Raw genomic sequence first — 19,345 nt, forward strand, 5'->3', positions numbered from 1 at the left:
TTGTTGTTGTTAATCATAACCATCCTAGTGAGCGTGAAGCAGTCTAATCATTTTGATTTGCATTTCCCAAATGATTTATGATGCTGAACATCTTTTCTCGTGCTTATACCTTCTGAAAAGAAATGTTTACTCAGGGCCTTTGCCCATTTATTGGGCTCTGCATTATTGTTGTTGGACTATGGGTTCATTATTCTAGATACTAGATCTTTATCAAATACATGATTTGTGGGACGCCTGAGTGGCTCACCGGTTGAGCATCTGCCTTCGGCTCAGAGCGTGATCCTGGAGACCCGGGATTGAGTCCCATATCGGGCTTCCTGCATGGAGCCTGCTTCTCCCTCTGCCTGTATCTGTCTGTCTGTCTCTCTCCCTCTATGTCTCTCATGAATAAATAAATAAAAATCTAAAAAAAAAAATACATGATTTGCAAATATTTCTCCCACTGTTGGTTGTTGTCTCATCTCATTTTCTAGATACCATCTATCCTTTGATGTACAAAAGTTTCTATTTGGGATCCCTGAGTGGCTCAGCGGGTTTAGCACCGCCTTCAGCCCAGGGCCTGATCCTGGAGTCCCAGGATCGAGTCCCACGTCGGGCTCCTTGCATGGAGCCTGCTTCTCCCTCTGCCTGTGTCTCTGCCTCTGTGTGTGTGTGTGTGTGTGTGTGTGTATGTGTGTGTGTGTCTCATGAATAAATAAAATTTTTTTTAAAAGTTTCTATTTTTATGAAGTTCAATTTATCTGTTTTTTTCCTTTGGTCACTTGGTGCTTTTGATGTCATATCTAATAATTCATCACCAAATCCAAGGCCATGAAGATTTACCCTCATGTTTTCTTCTAAGAATATCATAGTTTTTTATGTTTAGATCTTTGACCCACATGGAGTACATTTTTCCATATGGTATAAGATAAAGGTGTGACTTCATTATTTTGCATATGGTTATCCAGTTGTCCCATCATTTTTTTAAAAGACTTCATTTCTTTTTTTCTTCTGTATAGGCCATACTTTTTTGCTTCTTTTTGTGCCTCATAATTTCCTTTTTTTTTTTTTTTTAAGATTTTATTTATTTATTCATGAGAGACACAGAGAGAGAGGCACAGACACAGGCGGCGGGGGGGAAAGCAGGCTCCATGCAGGGAGCGCATGGGACTTGATCCCTAGTCTCCAAGATCACACCCTAGGCTGAAGGTGGCACTAAACCGCTGAGCCACCCAGGCTGCCTGTGCCTCATAATTTCTTCTTAAAAACTGGACATTTAAATGTTATAATGTGGTAACTCTGGAAATTATATTCTCCTCAGGGTTTGTTCTTGCTGCTTGTTGTAGCTATTTGTTTAATGAGTTTTCTTTCTTTTTCTCTTTTTTCTTTTTTCTTTTTTTTTTTTTTTAGATTTATTTATTTAGAGAGAGAGCATGAGCAGGGAGAGAGGCAGAGGGAGAGAGAGAATCTCAGGCATACTCCCCACTGAGTGTAGAGCCCAACACAGGGCTGGATCTCAGGGTCCTGAGATCATGACCTGAGCCAAAACCCAAGAGTCGGCCACTCAACCAACTGAGCCACCCAGGCACCCCTGTTTAGTGATTTTTCTGAACTAATTTTGTAAAGTCTGTATTATTTGCCATGTGTAGCCACTGAAATCTGTTTTATTTATTTATTTTTTATTTTTTTTTATTTTATTTATTTATGATAGGCACACAGTGAGAGAGAGAGGCAGAGACATAGGCAGAGGGAGAAGCAGGCTCCATGCACTGGGAGCCCGACGTGGGATTCGATCCCGGGTCTCCAGGATCACGCCCTGGGCCAAAGGCAGGCGCTAAACCGCTGCGCCACCCAGGGATCCCTGAAATCTGTTTTATTAGCTTAGTGACTCACTACTGATTCAGCAGAGTTTTTCTTAATCGCTTATGGTAAAAAAAAAAAAACAACTCTGCCAGTCTTTACAGATTCACTGTGGGTGTGTTGGGTCTGTCTTTACCAGGCAATTTACAATTTTTCATTAGCCTTCACTCCCTGCTTGTGCAGAGCCCAGCAGATCAGTGAGAAGAGAACTTAAGGCCTTCTCAGGTCTTTTCTGAGCATGTACCAGACACCGGCATGCAAATGGCCTTCTAGAGTCCTAGGAATACTTCAGCTTTGCAGAGCCCTCTTTCTCCAAGATTGTCTCATTCCTAGGTTTCCTCCTGGGCTTTTTGGTTTATCTGTGGTTTGCCCCAACTGTCATCCTTGGCCTCAGACAGCAGAGGCTAATGCATTTGCCTTTCAGTGTTTTAGACAAATGCCTCTGCCCTGGCACAGTTCCAGATTAGGCAAAATAAAGTCAAACTCTTTAGGTTTATCCTTCAAGGAGCCACCAGACAGTGAAAAACAAGCACAATTCTTTGAGAATAAGGTCCATTCTGCTCCCTCTGGTACTAGGAACCAATACTGGGAATATGGGCCATTGTCTTCAAAGCTCTTGCTGAGTAGGAGATAGAGACAGAGTAAGTTAAAACACTATAAAACTCTCTTACTAAGACTCAGGAGGGTTTTTCCCCTCATTAAACATTTGCCTGGTTGCTGCAAACTTTTGATTAGTTTCTAGAGTTCTGATAAAGTTGATTCTACCAATTCTTTTGCCATATAATTCTCTGCTTTTGTAGGACAGCCTTTTAGCTTTCCTTACTTTGCCATTTTCGCTTATGTAACCCCTCTCTATTTTTTAATGTAAGCCATAGCCCATTGATCTACAATTTGAAAACACTGGTCTTACATCCTTGCTGTGCTAAGAGCATATGAACTAAGCAAGTAGAGGATTTCCATTCTGAGGGCATGTTGATGAGCTATGTTCATTCATACTTTACCAAAGGAGTCTGAAAATATGACCAAAATGATTTGTTCTCCCAACTTTCAGATATGTTGGCAAAATTGTGGTCACTTCTCACCATGTTACTAGAATATCCAGACAAGTTTCTTTTTTTTTTTTTTTTTTTCCAGACAAGTTTCTGAACAGAATCCCTGTTAAAAATATGTTTGTACAAAGTCCTTGAACTTCAGCATGTATTATGCAATTACTTCTTAGAATTATGTTTGACTATAGACCCTCCTGTTCTTCTGCTTCAGCTTTGGGACATCCGGAAGAAAGCAGCCATCCAGACATTTCAGAACACCTATCAGGTGTTAGCTGTGACCTTCAATGATACAAGTGATCAGATTATTTCTGGTGGAATAGATAACGATATCAAGGTATGTTTAATGTTTGTGTTACATTTCTTTTTCACCTGTCTCTATTCACAGAGGTAATCTCTTCAGACTTCTGAGATTATGGTAGCTTTGCACTTTGTACCAACTACAAGGAAAATAGTAACTTAAATCTTGTTTTCTTTCGTCCTATCTTTGTTGACTTCTAAGTCAAGAGTTGCATTGCAGCTCATATACATACCATCAGGGACCAGACAGTTATGTGAAGTGTGAAGTCCCATATATGGAGCCTGTGAACGTGAAGAATGCGTTCCCTGCCTAAAGACTTCCACAGCCTTTTTTTTCCTCCACTTTGTTGGCCTGCTGAGATAGCATTGAGTCAATTTGTGATTCTCAACTCTGATCTCTCAGTGTGTCTTTCTCTTTGAGACTGTGGAAAGGAAGTTTTGGGGCATCCACAGCCGAGAAAGAGAGAAGGTGGTAATGATGTGAGAGTGGCAGCAGTCCATGCAGCAGGATAGTGTAGCTCATGCTTTTGAGTAATTGACTTGGATTCTAATCCCAGTTATATCATATTCTAGTTTCTTAGGACTGTAAGCAAATTCTTTAACTTCTATAAGCCTCTTAATAACAATACACCTACCTCATAGGGTTGTTGTAGAGGTTAAATGAACCTAATGCATTAGAACAGCTAGCAGAGTTTCTGGACATAACAAATGCCAGTGGATATGAAGTGTTTGGGGGATAGAGGAGTGGGTACAGTTTGTGTCTGTTGGCTTCCTTAAGTGTTTCAAAGATTTTGACTTCAGCTTGTGTTTTACCTTTAGAGTGGTAACCAGTGGGTAAAATATCCAGCTTCCTGTTGTCCCTACCTAAAAATTGTGCCATGCACCCTTCCCTCCCTGCCTCCTCTGCTGCTACTATGGATGAAATGTCCTTGCTTTTGTGTAAAGGTAGTCCCTTCAGTGGAAGGATTTCAACTTTCCTATCTGGGTCCTAACACTATCTGTTTTCCCAGATCCTCTGTTTTCCACCTGCTCTTCTGCTGTCGTCTTGTCAGCATCATGCTCAGGCCTTGGTGTTGAATAGGAGAGTCTTCCTTTTGTGCCACTTCCTCTTGTCATTGCCCTGTCAGTCTTCCCTTTCACAGCCAGGCTTCTTTTGTGGTGATGGTAGTAATAATGTTATCATTACCATGTGACATAGTGCTACCTCTGTGTCAGGCATTGTTCTTAGAGCTTTCTATTATTCATTTAAACTTCACATGAAATAAATGGTATTAATGCCATTTTACAGATGAAGAAACTGAATTAAGAGAGGCCCAGCAAAACCCAGACTTGGGTTTCAGAGTCCTGCTCTTAATACCTGGGAGAAATGCCCCCTGATGATTGTTTTACACTCACTGTCTTCAGTTCCTCGCCTCATCTCATTCCTCCACTCCAGGTCTCCTGATCACCCCTCATTAGTCTGGCTTTTGCCTCCATTGTTTCACTAATACTCTTCTCCTGAAGGTCACCAGTGATCTTCCTCTCTGTTCCTAAATTCAGTAGATAGTCATCTTGTCTTTTTCTTTGTCATTATTCCCCAAGGTCCTATCCTAGGTGCTCTTCTCATATATACCTTTTCCCTGGATAGTTCTCATCCACGTCTGTGACTTTGATATCTCTATGCTGATGACTGTATTCCCAGCCTGGATCTTCAGGTCTAGACCCATGTATACAACCAGCCTCTCAGCATTACCCCACTTGGATGTCCCATAATACTTGAAAATTGACCATTTCGAAAATTTAACTTTCCATCGCTTTTCTACCTTATAACTGTATGGAGAATGTGGAATCAGAGCATGGGAACTTAATCTGATTGTCTTAATAGCTAATACAATATTTCCCAGAGAGAAGTTTGGGAGCCCATTAGCTTTAGAATCACTAGAGGGCATCTTATACGTGTGACAGTAAGTTAGTGTCATTAAGCTATCATAATTTATATACTTCTAAAATTATTATTAAGGGTGCCTGGCTGGCTCAGTTGGTAGAGCATGCAGCTCTTGATCATGAGTTCGAGTCTCCCACATTGGGCATAAAGCTTACATTTAAAAAAAATTCCCATTAAAAAAATAAAATAATTATTATAAGGTTTGCATATGGCAAAATTGTGTTTGTTTAGTGTACAGTTCTTTTTTTTTTTTTTTTAATTTTTTAATTTTTATTTATTTATGATAGTCACAGAGAGAGAGAGGCAGAGACACAGGCAGAGGGAGAAGCAGGCTCCATGCACTGGGAGCCCGACGTGGGACTCGATCCCGGGTCTCCAGGATCGCGCCCTGGGCCAAAGGCAGGCGCCAAACCGCTGCGCCACCCAGGGATCCCTGTTTAGTGTACAGTTCTATGAATGTTTATGCTTGCATAGATTAGTGTGCTACCACAAACAAGTACAGAACAATTTCCATCACCCTCAAAATTTCATAGTGTTCACTTAGGTCAAGCCTTCTTTCTCTTCCTAACTCCTTCCAACCATTGATCTGTTCTTTGTTCTGTAGTTCCTTTTCTAGAATATCATACAAATGGAATCAGACAGTATGTAGCCTTTTGAGACTGGTTTCTTTTACTTAAGATCTGAGAATTTGATGCCACTCTGGGGATAGACTAGCTTAAGAATAATACTCTTGTGCAAGGAAGGCCTTCTTACCACATACAATGTGGCTTATTCTTCCTTCCTTATCCTAGACTGTTCCTGGGTCTTCTATAAACAGATATATTTAATTATGCTATAGTCCTTAAGGGATACTCAATCCCTTTCTAGGATGTGAAGGTTTTCAGTGTCCTCTGAGTCGTACACTGTATGTTATTCCTTCTCTTGGGATAGACAGTTTCTACAGGTAGCTAATCTCAGTCATGCCAGTTTTGTTCTGAAGGCCAAATTTATCTCATATATAGAGAATGTGTAAATAAAGTTCCATAAGTACAATAATTACATATATCATTAGCTTTTTTATAAAAGGATATTCTTTAGGAGTGCCTGTGTGGCTCAGTCAGTTGACTGACTCCTCATCTCAGCTCAGGTCTTGATCTCGGGGTCATGAATCCAAACCCTGCATTGGGCTCCATGCTAGGTATGGAGCCTACTTAGAAAATGAATGAATGAATGAATGAATGACCGACCTTCATATTTCTTTGAGAAGATCCCTTATTCTAGTTTTGTATAATTTGGTGAATAGTTCCTACTTACCCTATACGTTGTGTTTTTCTCTTTTCCTTTTTTTTTTTTAAGTTTGTTTATTTTTTATAATCTCTATACCCAATGTGAGGCTTGAACTCATGACCCCTAAGTCAAGAGTCATATGCTTCTCCAACAGCACCAGCCATGGGCCTTGACACTATATGTTTTATAAGTTTACATCATAGCCTTGTAGTCTTTATCTTTTTAAACTAAAAAGTCTGATTTATCTATAAACATTCCAATATTTTTCTGCCAGTGCTTTGTTTTCAGGAAATATTTTTTTATCAGAGTGTACACAGTAGGGTGCCTGTGTGGCTCAGTCAGTTGACGTCTGCCTTCGGCTCAGGTGGTCCTGGGATCAAGCCCCACATCAGGCCTCCCTGCTCAGCGGCAAATCATCTTCTCCCTCTCTCTCTGCCCCTCCCCCACACTCATGCTTGCACTCTGTCTCTAAATAAATAAATAAAATCTTAAAAAGAAAAAAGTAAACAAGACTCCAAAAACTTGGGAAAACTTTCTACTCTATACTGTTTCTAGCATGAAAACAGAGTCGATGCCCACTAACCAGATGCCCAAACATTCACTGAACAACTGATTTGGGCATTTGCAAAACATCTTGCTTAAATTAGTTCTTTCTGTAACAAATCCCAGATACACATTGGCTGTACACCAATAGTGTGTGCAGGCCTCAAGAAGGAAGGTTTGAAAATGGTGTCCAAGTGCTACAAGGGATGGCACATTATATTCTCCTAAAAAGCTAAAGACTTCAACAATGCCTTCTCTGAAGAGGAAGAACAATAGCTTGAACAGAAAACGACAGCCATTTCAAGCTTTCCTGATTATTGAGGCAGCAAACATCCTGACACAAAAATGATTGTTGGGTTCCACACATGAGTGAGTTATTGATGGGGAAAGTGGAGTTGTCTAGCTTATGTATCAACATCAAACTCATTTCTAGGTAAGAGAAGTGCCTTACTTAAGTAGGGAGCAAAAACATTTATTTAATTTCACTTAGAAAAACTACATAGCAATATTAAATCAGATTTGGAGGAAATTCTATATTATACCAATGACCTTAGCAAAATTGCTATTCTTTTTCCATATGACATTCCAGACTATTTATATTACCTTTATATTTTTTATATACTTTCCGTCTATGTAAATATAAATACTGTTTTGTATCTTCCTATTAGCTTAATAACTTATTGTTGGAACATTTTTGTATTTGGTCTTCAGAGTTATTTTTAGGAGTTGCTTAATAATAGCTACCAATTATTGAGGGCCTGCTGTGTACCAGGCATCTGCTAAGCCTTCTATTTGTAACCTTCTCAACAGCCATAGGAAGTAAATGTTGTTATCCCCATCTTACAGACCTGAAACAGGCTTAGAGGAGGGTTAGTGGCCCAATAACACATAAGTCTTACAATTTACCCTTTCCACTCTACTATCTCTAGCATAAGGTCATACAGTGTTGCAGTGTGTTTATGGGCCATAACTTAATGAACCATTTATTTTCCCTGTTTGACATTAGGTTATTTCTAGCCACATTTTCTAATGAAAATTTTTAAGCAACTATATTTCTGTGTATTGCCTTGTTCTATACATGTGTGTTTCATCATAATGCCCTTTTCAAATGATGTGTTCACGTATTTTTCTGTAATTCTAAAAGTTAAGTCTTAATTGCTAAGATGCATAGTTTTTTTTTTTAACTTTTTTTTTTTTTTTTTTAAGATTTTATTTATTTATTCATGAGAGACACAGAGAGAGGCAGAGAGAGAAGCAGGCTCCATGCAGGAGCCTGATGTGGGACTCAATCCCAGGACTCTAGGATCATGCCCTGGACCAAAGGCAGGTGCTAAACCGCTGAGCCACCCAGGGATCCCTAAGATGCATAGTTTAAGCTTTTTTTTTTTTTTTTTTTTAAGATTTTATTTATTGGAGAGCAGCCTGGGTGGCTCAGTGGTTTAGCACCACCTTTGGCCCAGGTCATGATCCTGGAGAGCCCGGATCAAGTCCCACGTTGGGCCCCCTGCATGGAGCCCTGCTTCTCCCTCTGCCTGTGTCTCTGCCTCTCTCTCTCTCTCTCTCTCTGTCTCTCATGAATAAATAAATAAAATCTTAAAAAAAAAAAAAAAGATTTTATTTATTGGGGATCCCTGGGTGGCTCAGCAGTTTAGTGCCTGCCTTTGGCCCAGGGCATAATCCTGGAGTCCCAGGATCAAGTCTTACATGGGGTTCCCTGCGAGGAGCCTGCTTCTCCCTCTGCCTGTGTCTCTGACTCTCTCTCTCTCTCTGTCTCTCATGAATAAAAAAATAAATCTTTAAAGATTGTAGTTTTTAAAGTTTTAATACATTTATAATTTGAAAAGAACTCCTGTAAATTCTTAATTTTTGTTAAACTTTATTATAATATTTGACATTAGTTTATAGCCCTTTAGTCAGACATAGTCACTTTGACTCCCTTTTCAGAAAAACAAGAGGGGTACCTGGGGGTTCAGCTGGTTAAGCATCCGACTCTTGATTTCGGCTCAGACCATGAGCGCAGGGTCATGAGATTGAGCCCCATGTCAGGTTCCCTGCTGGGTATGGAGGTTGCTTAAGGTTCTCTTTTTCCCTCTCCCCCTCCTCCCACCCCCCTCTCATGTTTGCTCTCTCTCTAAAAAAAAAAAAAAATTGCAAAAGATAAGAGGTTTTTTTTTTTTCTCTCTTGGCCCATAGCCAGATTGAGAAGGGATGCCAGTTTCTCAAGGCAGTTGACTAGTAACTATATATATTTTTTTTTTTTTGCTATTCTCAATTTGATTTCTGGGAGTACCTCTTTTTTTTATTTTTATTTTTTTGTAGGTCTGGGACTTGCGCCAAAACAAGCTAACCTACACCATGAGAGGCCATGCAGATTCAGTGACTGGCCTGAGTTTAAGTTCTGAAGGCTCTTATCTCTTGTCCAATGCAATGGACAATACAGGTAACTTTGGAAAGGAAAGCTCTTAAAGGGCCCAGTCACTGTAGACTACAAGGAAAGTGGGCATTGGGTTTAGAAATGTATACTGGGATAATGTGGATCAAAGGAAAGAGTCAAGGGTGGTTTGCAGGTTTCTACAAGGGCAATTAGGAGAACACATGGTAATAGAAAAAGCTTTAGAAGATATGGTCAAAAAGCCACGATTCCTGTCCCAGATCTGCCATCTAATCCCTAAGCAACTTTGCACATAGCTTTTAAGACCTGTTTCAGCTCTGGTATGCTGTTGAGCCATGCAGTGTACTAGAAATTCTTGATGATTATTAGTTTGTTGAGATCCATCCAAAGCAGTTCTAGAACACCGAGTGCACCAAAGTTGGATGACCTGTAGAGCTGTTCTTAGAGTTGCAGTCTTTCTGCCAGTGTGTCCTCCCTCCCCATGCCAAAGCACTGGTAGGATGGAGGTCCTCAGTAAAACATCACAACATTCTGCATTCACGCAAACAGACTTGTCTCTGCTTGTTTAGTGTTGCCACGTGGGAGAATGGGCTTACTATGGCAAAAAGGAAGATGGATTATATGCTTAGTATTGGGAGAGCTGAGAGATGTCCACTCACCTCCCCATACAAGTTCAAAGGCTTGTCAGAAACTGAAATGCTGGGAATCCCTGGGTGGCTCAGCGGTTTAGCGCCTGCCTTCCGTCCAGGGTGTGATCCTGGAGTCCCGGGATCAAGTCCCACATCAGGCTCCCTGCATGGAGCCTGCCTCTCCCTCTGCCTGTGCCTCTGCCTCTCTCTCTCAGTCTGTGTCTCTCATGAATAAATTAATAAAATATTTTAAAAAAAGAAAGAAAGAAACTGAAATGCTTTTACTGACATTTTGTAATGAAAACCGTGCTAGCACTCAGCAGGTGCTGAATAAGTAGTTCTTGAATGAATGAACATCCTTACTTTCTAACTGTATTCTCAGCTCAATAGCAAACTTTCACACCTACCTTCACCTTTCTATGCCTGTCTGAATCCTAGGATTGTTATGTTTATTACACTCAATTAAAATGACATCACTTGAATTCCACTATTGAAAAAGCATTTGTTAACAACAGCTGTAGCCACTGCTTACTGTGTGTGTTTATATCCTGATTTTGATGTGTTTACTATTGACTAATTCGAGTATTGTTCACAGTGAGGAAAGATGAGGTTCTCTAAATGGCTATTAAAGTAATAAGAATTTGTGCTCGCTTCGGCAGCACATATACTAAAATTGGAACGATACAGAGAACATTAGCATGGCCTCTGCGCAAGGATGACACACAAATTCGTGAAGCGTTCCATATTTTTTTTTAATTTTAAAAAATAAAGTAATAAGAATTTTTTGTTATAGCTATTTAATAAAATGACAAAATCCTTATTTTTGTCTATTGCCTCTACCCTTTTAGAGCCCTGTCACATATATCTTCTTATTTGATACTTACAGTACTCTTGTAAAAAAAAAAAAAAAAAAGTAGTATTCTTATTTTATAGAAGAGACCAAAACACAACCTCACTTTTTACCTGATACTACCCATATGTATAACAGAGCTAGAATGAGAATCAGAGTTCACCTTTTCTGATTCTTAGTATAATGCTCTCTTGATATATTTGACCTTGCTCAAATTTAGACTGTCAGGTATCCCTATGAGCAAAATTAATCAGTCCTGAGTTTGGATTTTATAGATTGAATGTAGTCAGTGGTATTTATGTTGTCATAGTAAAGCTTTGTCAGATGTGACTTTTGGGGTTGGTAGAGGAGTCATTTGCAAATGTTTTGTTGAAATTAATGTCACATCCAGCTACTTTCTGTTGCAGACCCCCTAGCCATGCATTTGGCATGTCCCCTTCCAGCCCCCACAGGTTTCCTCTGTGGTCTTAGACCCTTTTTAATGGAATTTTAATGCATTTCATGTCTGTTGGGGGTGGCAGTGTGAAAGCCTTACCGTGTACCTTATAGTATACCATGTTGGCCTTCCTTCACCCAGAAAATAGCATTTGTCATTGACATGACACTGATCTCAGGTGGGTTCTCAGGAGGCCTCTGGCCCATAACTGTTTTGCTCTGTTTGTAGTGCGGGTCTGGGATGTCCGGCCATTTGCTCCTAAAGAGAGGTGTGTGAAGATATTTCAAGGAAATGTGCACAACTTTGAGAAGGTGAGTTCTGGGGCAGCCCAGGTGGCTCAGCAGTTTAGCGCCACTTTCAGCCCAGGGTGTGATCCTGGAGACCCAGGATCAAGTCCCATGTCAGGCTCCCTGCATGGAACCTGCTTCTCCCTCTGCCTATGTCTCTGCGAGTTCTGCATGGCAAAAGAGTTTACTAAGTTTGCTGTCAGTTTGACTCAAAGATATATTTAAGATAATGCTAAGACTAGTATTTACATACATCAAATCATTGTGTTATACACCTAAAACTAAAACAATGTTCTATGTCCATTATATCTAAATTTGTTGGTGTGGGGAGGGGGTCTAAGGATAGAGGGCAGTAGCTTTACTAAGAAGGGGCTGCATTCCAGTTAATACTATTCTCCATCAAAACTGTTCTTGCCAGAAATAAAATTAATGGAAACATAGTGCAGAAAGCAGTCACATAGGTTGGTAGTGATAGGGCCCCCTTGCAATTTAAGACTTCTGACTTCAACAAGATATTCTTATCCTTTTACTTACTTAGAAACTTTGACCCTCTTGGGTCAGTGTTTCATATGGGACCCAGACTTCCTGGCTGTTACCCAGTGGCTCCCCTCACCTTCCCAGTGATCAGCTCTTAGAGCCCTGAGAATAATATATCCCTCTCCTCAGGAAGGGCCACTGCCCAAAGTTTGAGAGAAATTTTTTCTTTACTCTCAAGTCCTAGCTCACCTCTTGATAGCAGCTTTTCTTCCAGATAATTTGTTAATAGAGACTAATGTTTTTATTTTGAAAGTCCATTTGATTCAGTTTTACTTTATAAATCAAATCTTATTTTTCATTGAATTCAGTTTTATTTTTATTTTCCTTCAAGATAAAATTATTAATGAGGATCAAAATAAATGGAGCAAAGGGAACCTTCATTTGTAGGTAAAATAAAATTTTGTTGCCAGGTCTACTGTTAATTTACTGTAAATTAATCATTTTCTGCAGTTGGTTTGTATGTTATATGAAATACAGTATATTATCTTAGGCCACAAAAAATATAAGATAATTGCAATTTAATGTCTCAGGGTGCCTGGGTGGTTCAGTGGGTTAAGCTGCTGACTTCTGATTTCAGCTCAGGTCATGATCTCAGAGTTGTAGAATCAAGCCCCACAAAAGGCCCTGCACTGGATGTGGAGCCTGCTTAAAATGGCCCCTCCCCCGGACCCCCTCCCTCAAAAAAAAAAGAAATTTAAAGTCTTCCTTTCAGTGATTTTATAGTCTAATAAGGGTTTGGTACATTATTGTATTCATTGAATTACTGCTTATTCATCTTTATAGAATCTTCTGAGATGTTCTTGGTCACCTGATGGAAGCAAGATAGCAGCTGGTTCAGCTGACAGGTAAGGATTACCGGGTATGAGGTAAAGAATGATGGAGTTCTGCAGGTACCTTGTCGTGTGTAATCCATTAACTGCAGATACCAAGCTGGAGCAGACACTTAAAGCTGTCCTTAGAGAGGAAGCTGTGTGCAATGTGAGGGGCCTACAGATCATGTCAGACAAGCACATCATTTCTACTCTGCGGATATGTTTTTGACCTGGAGAGTAAACACTTTACTCACTTCTGTTGGATTCCCTTTGCCATCAAAGTAAAATCTAGACTCCTAGTCTGGTTCCAGTTTCCCTCATCAGATTCTTCTGCTGTGCTTCATTCCAATATGTGTCGTGTACTCACCTCCCCAACCATCGCCACAGTGCTTCTCTCACATGCAACTTTCCCTCTTCCTACACCCCTTGTGCCTCCAGGCTTCTCTCTCCTATCCCCTCTTCTCTATTCTCTAGACTTCTCTATCTTTTTAGAAATCATCTCTGTTCTGTCTATAAACTTTGCCTGGCCCTCTCCCTTTCCCTAGCACTAATCACTCTCTACTCTACCCTGTCATCATACCTTATACATCTAACCTTTATCAGCATTCATTACATCTTACAGTAAGACAAACAGAGTGGGGCACCTCACTAAATTATTTGCTCCCAGGGGTCAGAGGATGAGTCTTAGTCATCTCTGAACCCGGGGTGGTATTTGACCTATTCTAAGCACTTAGTGAATATTATATGAATGAATTCCTAGCTGGAGGACATCAGTCACATCTCAGTCACATCTAGCGTGTCAACTCAGCTATACATAATGGCTGTCTGTTTTGAGGATTCAGAGTGGGGTGTGGGTACAATAGGAAAGGTGTTGTGGGGGATGCCTGGGTGGCTCAGTGGTTTGGCACCTGCCTTCGGCCCGGGGTGTGATCCTGGGGACCCGGGATTGAGTCCTGCATCGGGCTTCCTGCATGGGGCCTGCTTCTCCCTCTGCCTGTGTCTCTGCCTCTCTCTCTGTGTCTCTCATGAATAAATAAGTAAAATCTGTAAAAAAAAAAAAAAAAGAAAAAAGAAAAAACAGAAAAAGGTCCCATGATTGCTAGATGCAGGTTGTGTCAGCATGTGAGCCAAGTATTTTCTGACCCTGGGCGGAATTCAGAGACTATGAGACTTCCTTAGCTGTCAGTTTAGACTGGCTCAGCCATTTGGTGATGAATTAGAAAGAGAAGAGGGAGAATTCTTGTGTCAGAATGCTGCATTTGGTATATGTGGTGACCCATCCTTGGGAGAGAGTCAGAGGTGGGGATGCGGGTGTCCATGCCCAGGCTGTTGGGCCACAGGTACAGAACGGTAAAGAGTGATAAGGCCCTCTGATAGCAGACTCTAGCTTCCATTGGAAGCTGTCTAAACCCTTTTTAACTTAACCCCATCTTTCTATCTGTTTAAAGATTTTCCTACTACCCTTCTAAAACAGGCACCATCTTATAAACATAAAGCCTTTCCTGGGCTAGCTTGGGCTCTCAGCATATTCCAGAGTTTTCTCCTCTACTAAGTGCCCTAGCACAGCCATAGAGAAGCCTCACCTTGATCTGTTCCCACACCGTGTTGCTTGTGAATAATGACGAACACACCTGAAGATTCCAGAATCCACTTTTTTAATTTCCTATGGCAATCTGAATGCTGAGATAAAGGGACAAGTAGTGGGCTGTTTCCTAGGAGTAAAGGGTCTAGGTGCCACATGGTGGCATCCTGGTGGTGTAGAGAGGTGCCTTGCAGAGAGAATCTAAGGGATTTTCAGTAGTCAATTGCTAAGGAAGACCGTAAGAAACAGGCCCACAGGCTAAGGTGCATTTGACAGGGGAAGAACCATTCTAAGTGTTTTTACATAATTTTCAGCAGAGATATCTTTTTTATGTAGTTAAGCTTTGAAATGATACTTGCCTAAGCTTTTCTTCTGAGCAGTTTGTTTCTGCCATTGGCCCTTTCTGATTTTCAGTGTCCTCTTACCTCTTTCCCTCCCCACTGTCCCCTAAACCTTACATATGGACAACATGGCTCCGGTCTGGGCACAGCCTGCGTGGCTCCCTACTGGAGTTGGCCACATCTCAGGCTACCTCGCCAGTTAGCCCCAAGTGAGCAAGCAGCTCTGTTATGTAAGGAACCCGGTTCCTGCCCAATGTGGCCGTGCCAAAGCAAGGGGAGGACAAGGAACCCCTCTAAATTTAGCATCTAATTGGCAGCCATGGAGAGTGAGGCCTTCAAGTAAACCCTTGGAGATCTGGGGTTCTGCTGGCTTTTATGTGCCTGGGAAGTGTATCCTCAGAAAACTGCTTTTCAGCTTGTCCTGGATTTGGCAAGTTTCCCCCTCTCTTCTTGCAAATCACGTCCCTCCTCATGTTCAAAATCAAAACCCTTCAACAGTTCCTGTCCAGGACTATGGGAAGACTAGTCTGTCTGCCATGAGTACGTTAGTCAGCCTGTTGTCTTCATGTTCTTCTGTTGTGATGATGAATGTATCCGTCATGATAACAGCTGTTGTCCTGCATGCCAATTGCTTTGCATGTATCATCTCATTTGTCTCAACCAAGCTATGGGATCAGTGTGGTCTCCTATCATCACAACTAAGGAAAGAGGAGCTTAAAGAAGTTACTTGTCTGAGATTTCTTAGTGAGTAAATGGGTGCATGAGACTTGAGCTCAAGTCTTTCGGACTCCTGAGCTCATAGACTTTGTTACTGTACCATATCATCCTGGGCTAGGTTCATGAGGGCGTTATTTGTGCATAGCAAGAAAAAACACCTATAGGGAAAATATGAACATCAGAACCAAAGAGTCTGGAGGCAGATGGGCTTCCTGCTTTCCTTCCATCTTGCTTGGAACTTTTATTTAGTTCCTATGGAGCCTAGTCCTTGAGAGCTAAACAGTGCAAATAAGAAGCTCACATTTAGTTGTATTTTAGACCAAAAATGTAATGTCACATCAACACTAGGCATTTTTTTCTTTTTAAGATTTTATCCATTTATTCATGAGAGACACAGAAAGAAAGAGAGGCAGAGACACAGGCAGAGGAGAGGGAGAAGCAGGCTCCATGCAGGGAGCCCAACGTGGGACTCAATTCCAGGTCTCCAGGACCACGCTCCGGGCTGAAGGCGGTGCTAAACCGCTGAGCCACTGGGGCTGCCCAGCACTAGGCATTTTATAAACAAGTACTGGTGACTGTACCCTTTTAGGTGTTGACTAAACAAAACAAATATGTAAATAATGTTTATAACCTGTTTGAAAACCACCAGCCTTTTAAATTTACCAACAGATTATTTTTGCATGGTCATATGAAGATCATGTCTCTTTATTTTACTCTTCAGCCCAAAATGATCCAAGCAAGGTTAAAGGTCAAAAGAACTTCTGAGGAGTGATGGGAAATAGAAGATGTTGGAGGGTGGTAAGAGAAAGGAAAATACTGGAATATATTGAGTTTTCACCTTAGTTCTGCCACTGAGTCAGTGATGAACTGTGTCACCTTCGAAGAGTTACTGTACCTTAGTTTTCTTATCTGTAAAATGAATTTAGACTAGCTGGTCTGGTCATGGGATTCCCATGAATTCAGTGCCAGATTGAGTCAAGTATATATATTTGGGTTGTGTTATCGCACAGAATTTTCTGTCCCTTCTCTGGGCTCTGTGATTTGAATGCAAAACTGAGCAGCTCAAGTGAATCTGCAACCCTAGGCTCCCAACCTCCTATAAGATATCCTAGATGAATATCAGGCATTCTTTGAAGATTTCTGTGTGGGGACCATAGGAAAAACTATCTTTCTTCTCCATGTTCTTTCCTATTCCAAAAACTTATGTTTAAAATACCAGTAATAAAAAAAATAATAATAAAATAAAATAAAAATAAATTAATTAAATTAAATAAATTAAATAAAATAAATTAAATAAATGAATAAATTGAAATAAAATAAATAAATAAAATAAATTAAAATAAATAAAATAAAATAATAAAATAAAATAAACAAAATAAAATAAAATAAAATAAAATAAATAAAATAAAATAAAAACCAGTAATGCGGGCAGCCCGGGTGGCTCAGCGGTTTGGCACAACCTTTGGCCCAGGGTGTGAGCCTTGGAGACCCGGGATCGAGTCCCACGTTGGGCTCCCTGCATGGAGCCTGCTTCTCCCTCTGCCTATGTTTCTGTGTCTCTCATGAATAAATAAATAAAATCTTAAAAATAAATAAAATACCAGTAATGCTTATAGTTTATTCCTGTATCTCTATTCAGTTACTCAAGGGCAGGATCCATCCCTTATTCAGAATCTATATTTCTAGTTTCTAAACATCAGAACACAGTTCAGTAAATATGGAGTAAATAAATAAATCTCTGCTTCCATTTCTCTTAAAAAGCCATGCCTCTACCCTACTCTCAGCTCTAGGAAGCTTTAGCATTGCTCCTCATGATACCTTGCAGGTTTGTGTATGTGTGGGATACCACAAGCCGGAGGATTTTGTATAAGCTGCCTGGACATGCTGGCTCCATCAATGAAGTGGCTTTCCACCCTGATGAACCAATCAGTAAGTCTGTCCTGACTTTGGGGAAAGGGAAACTGTGGGAATCTCCCTAAAGGGCCCCTGAAAATAGAAAGGCAGAGGTGGATATCTGTCATATGTGAATTTCCAGGTAGTCTTTATGGCTGTCCCTTGATTGTCTCACCATAGTTTTAAATGGTGACAGGAAGAGCATGTTCCATTTTCTTAATCTCAAAGGGAGACTGGTTAATCTGTTTCTAGTTCTCTTAAGTTTACTTGTTTCAAGTCTGTGTTTCAGTGATGTATTTGGATTTTTAAAAGATGATATTTTCTAATATTCAGCTATAAATTGCAACTTGATATTTATTGGCTAGCTAGCTAATTAAACAGTGGGCCTTGAATTTAAGAAGAAAGTATGACTTTCTCCAGGGCTAACTATAACAAGCAAAAACACATTTACAAAATGACTGGCACAGACATCGATTCTTCCCTAGAATGGCTGAGAAGGTCTTCTTTATGGGGTTTGGCTGATGTGGGACATCAGGGTTTGGACCCTGATAATGCATTTTCCATAACACAGTCCACCCTTGTGGTTTCAAGAGGACTTGGATTGAAAAGCCAGGCTACAGTTTCCTGTGAGTGGTGTTGAAGAGGAGGGGAATTTAAGCTAAATCCAATTGCTCTTTTATACCAAAATTGGCTCTTGACACAAGAGCCCTTGAGCACCAAGTCTCCTTGAGCCTTCATTAGTTCCAGTTATCTTCTTCATTCTCTTCACCTCAGTTCTCTCAGCATCCAGTGACAAGAGACTGTATATGGGGGAGATTCAGTGAAGATACGGAATGGAAGACACCCGCCCCAACGGCTGCTTGACCCCTGAGACCTCAGGCGTCATAAGTGGCATCCAGCAGTGCCCAGGCTAGCAGCCTCCCTTCAGATGAAGACCATTCCTAGGAAAAAGCAAGGAGGAGGTGGCCATGTTCCAGCAACCACTGGTACCCCTTCCACCAGGATGATTAAGACAAGCTGACAGTGGCCTCTAAAACCACCAGCCAGATTTCAGGAACTGTTTGGGATTTTTTCCTCTTTTTTTTTTAAGTAAGATTTCTTCAAAGAGACAGACACAGGTTGGTTTGTAGTTTCTTGTTTCCTAATACAAGCCAAAGACAGGGAATGTCACTGAAATTTGTTCATTGGGGATTTTTTTTTTAATTCAATAACTGGCTTGTATGATATTTTTCTTTCTGTGTTTCTCTGAGTCATTTTGTATTAAAAACCAAATAGATGCCTTTTTACAAGAGCCATGTGGATTGGATTTATTGTGTCTTTTCTTTGAAGCTTGATCGCTATAAATCTGACCTGGATATGATGTGGCTGGGGGGATGCATTCCATTTAAATTTCCAAGATACTATTTTACAGGGATGTTTAGGGGCTTTTTTTCCCCCCTTCTCATCTTTTTAGATTTACTCCCAGAGTAAATAATTCCCAGAGAATAATTATCCATAATAAATGATTTCTCTCCTGCTAGAGACATACCAGTCAAGTGGTGATCAAGTCTAAAAGAACCCAGTTTTTGTATACTTTGACATGATCTTTAATAAATAAGGTCTGTTTCTATTCTGCCTCCTGCCAAAAGCACCTTTCTGAGCAGCAGTCCCTATTAGTCAAGGTCCTTAAAATGGGCATTAGACTGGGGGCTGCCTCAGCCAGTAGGAGTGGCTAGCTGGAATGCTGCATCAAAGTCAGCTTGAGGGGGGCAGGCCCGGTGGCTCAGCGGTTTAGCGCCTGCCTTCAGCCCAGGGTGTAATCCTGGAGACCCGGGATCGAGTCCTGCAGGGAGCCTGCTTCTCCCTCTGCCTGTGTCTCTGCCTCTCTCTCTGTCTCTCATAAATAAATAAATAAATAAAATCTTAAAAAAAAAAAAAAGTCAGCTTGAGGGGATCCCTGGGTGGCTCAGCG

The 19,345-nt window shown here is 40.7% G+C and overlaps 1 protein-coding gene and 1 non-coding gene across 2 annotated transcripts in view; both read left to right on the forward strand.

The window, feature by feature from the left end:
• The window catches only part of SNRNP40 (small nuclear ribonucleoprotein U5 subunit 40), a 40,181-nt gene extending 21,496 nt beyond the window's left edge, over positions 1–18,685 (forward strand). The window contains exons 5-10 of the mRNA XM_072827389.1: positions 3,100–3,222; positions 9,238–9,358; positions 11,454–11,536; positions 12,833–12,894; positions 17,327–17,430; positions 18,169–18,685. Coding sequence (XP_072683490.1) covers positions 3,100–3,222; positions 9,238–9,358; positions 11,454–11,536; positions 12,833–12,894; positions 17,327–17,430; positions 18,169–18,218 — 543 coding nt within the window. The 3' untranslated portion in view covers positions 18,219–18,685. The remainder of the gene's footprint in view (positions 1–3,099; positions 3,223–9,237; positions 9,359–11,453; positions 11,537–12,832; positions 12,895–17,326; positions 17,431–18,168) is intronic.
• Positions 10,583–10,689, forward strand: LOC140634576 (U6 spliceosomal RNA). The gene has a single exon (XR_012032002.1). It is a non-coding gene; the product is annotated as a U6 spliceosomal RNA (small nuclear RNA).
• Positions 18,686–19,345: the final 660 nt, after the last annotated feature.

The sequence above is a fragment of the Canis lupus genome, chromosome 5 (genome assembly GCF_048164855.1).
Source record: "Canis lupus baileyi chromosome 5, mCanLup2.hap1, whole genome shotgun sequence".
Lineage (NCBI taxonomy): Eukaryota > Metazoa > Chordata > Mammalia > Carnivora > Canidae > Canis > Canis lupus.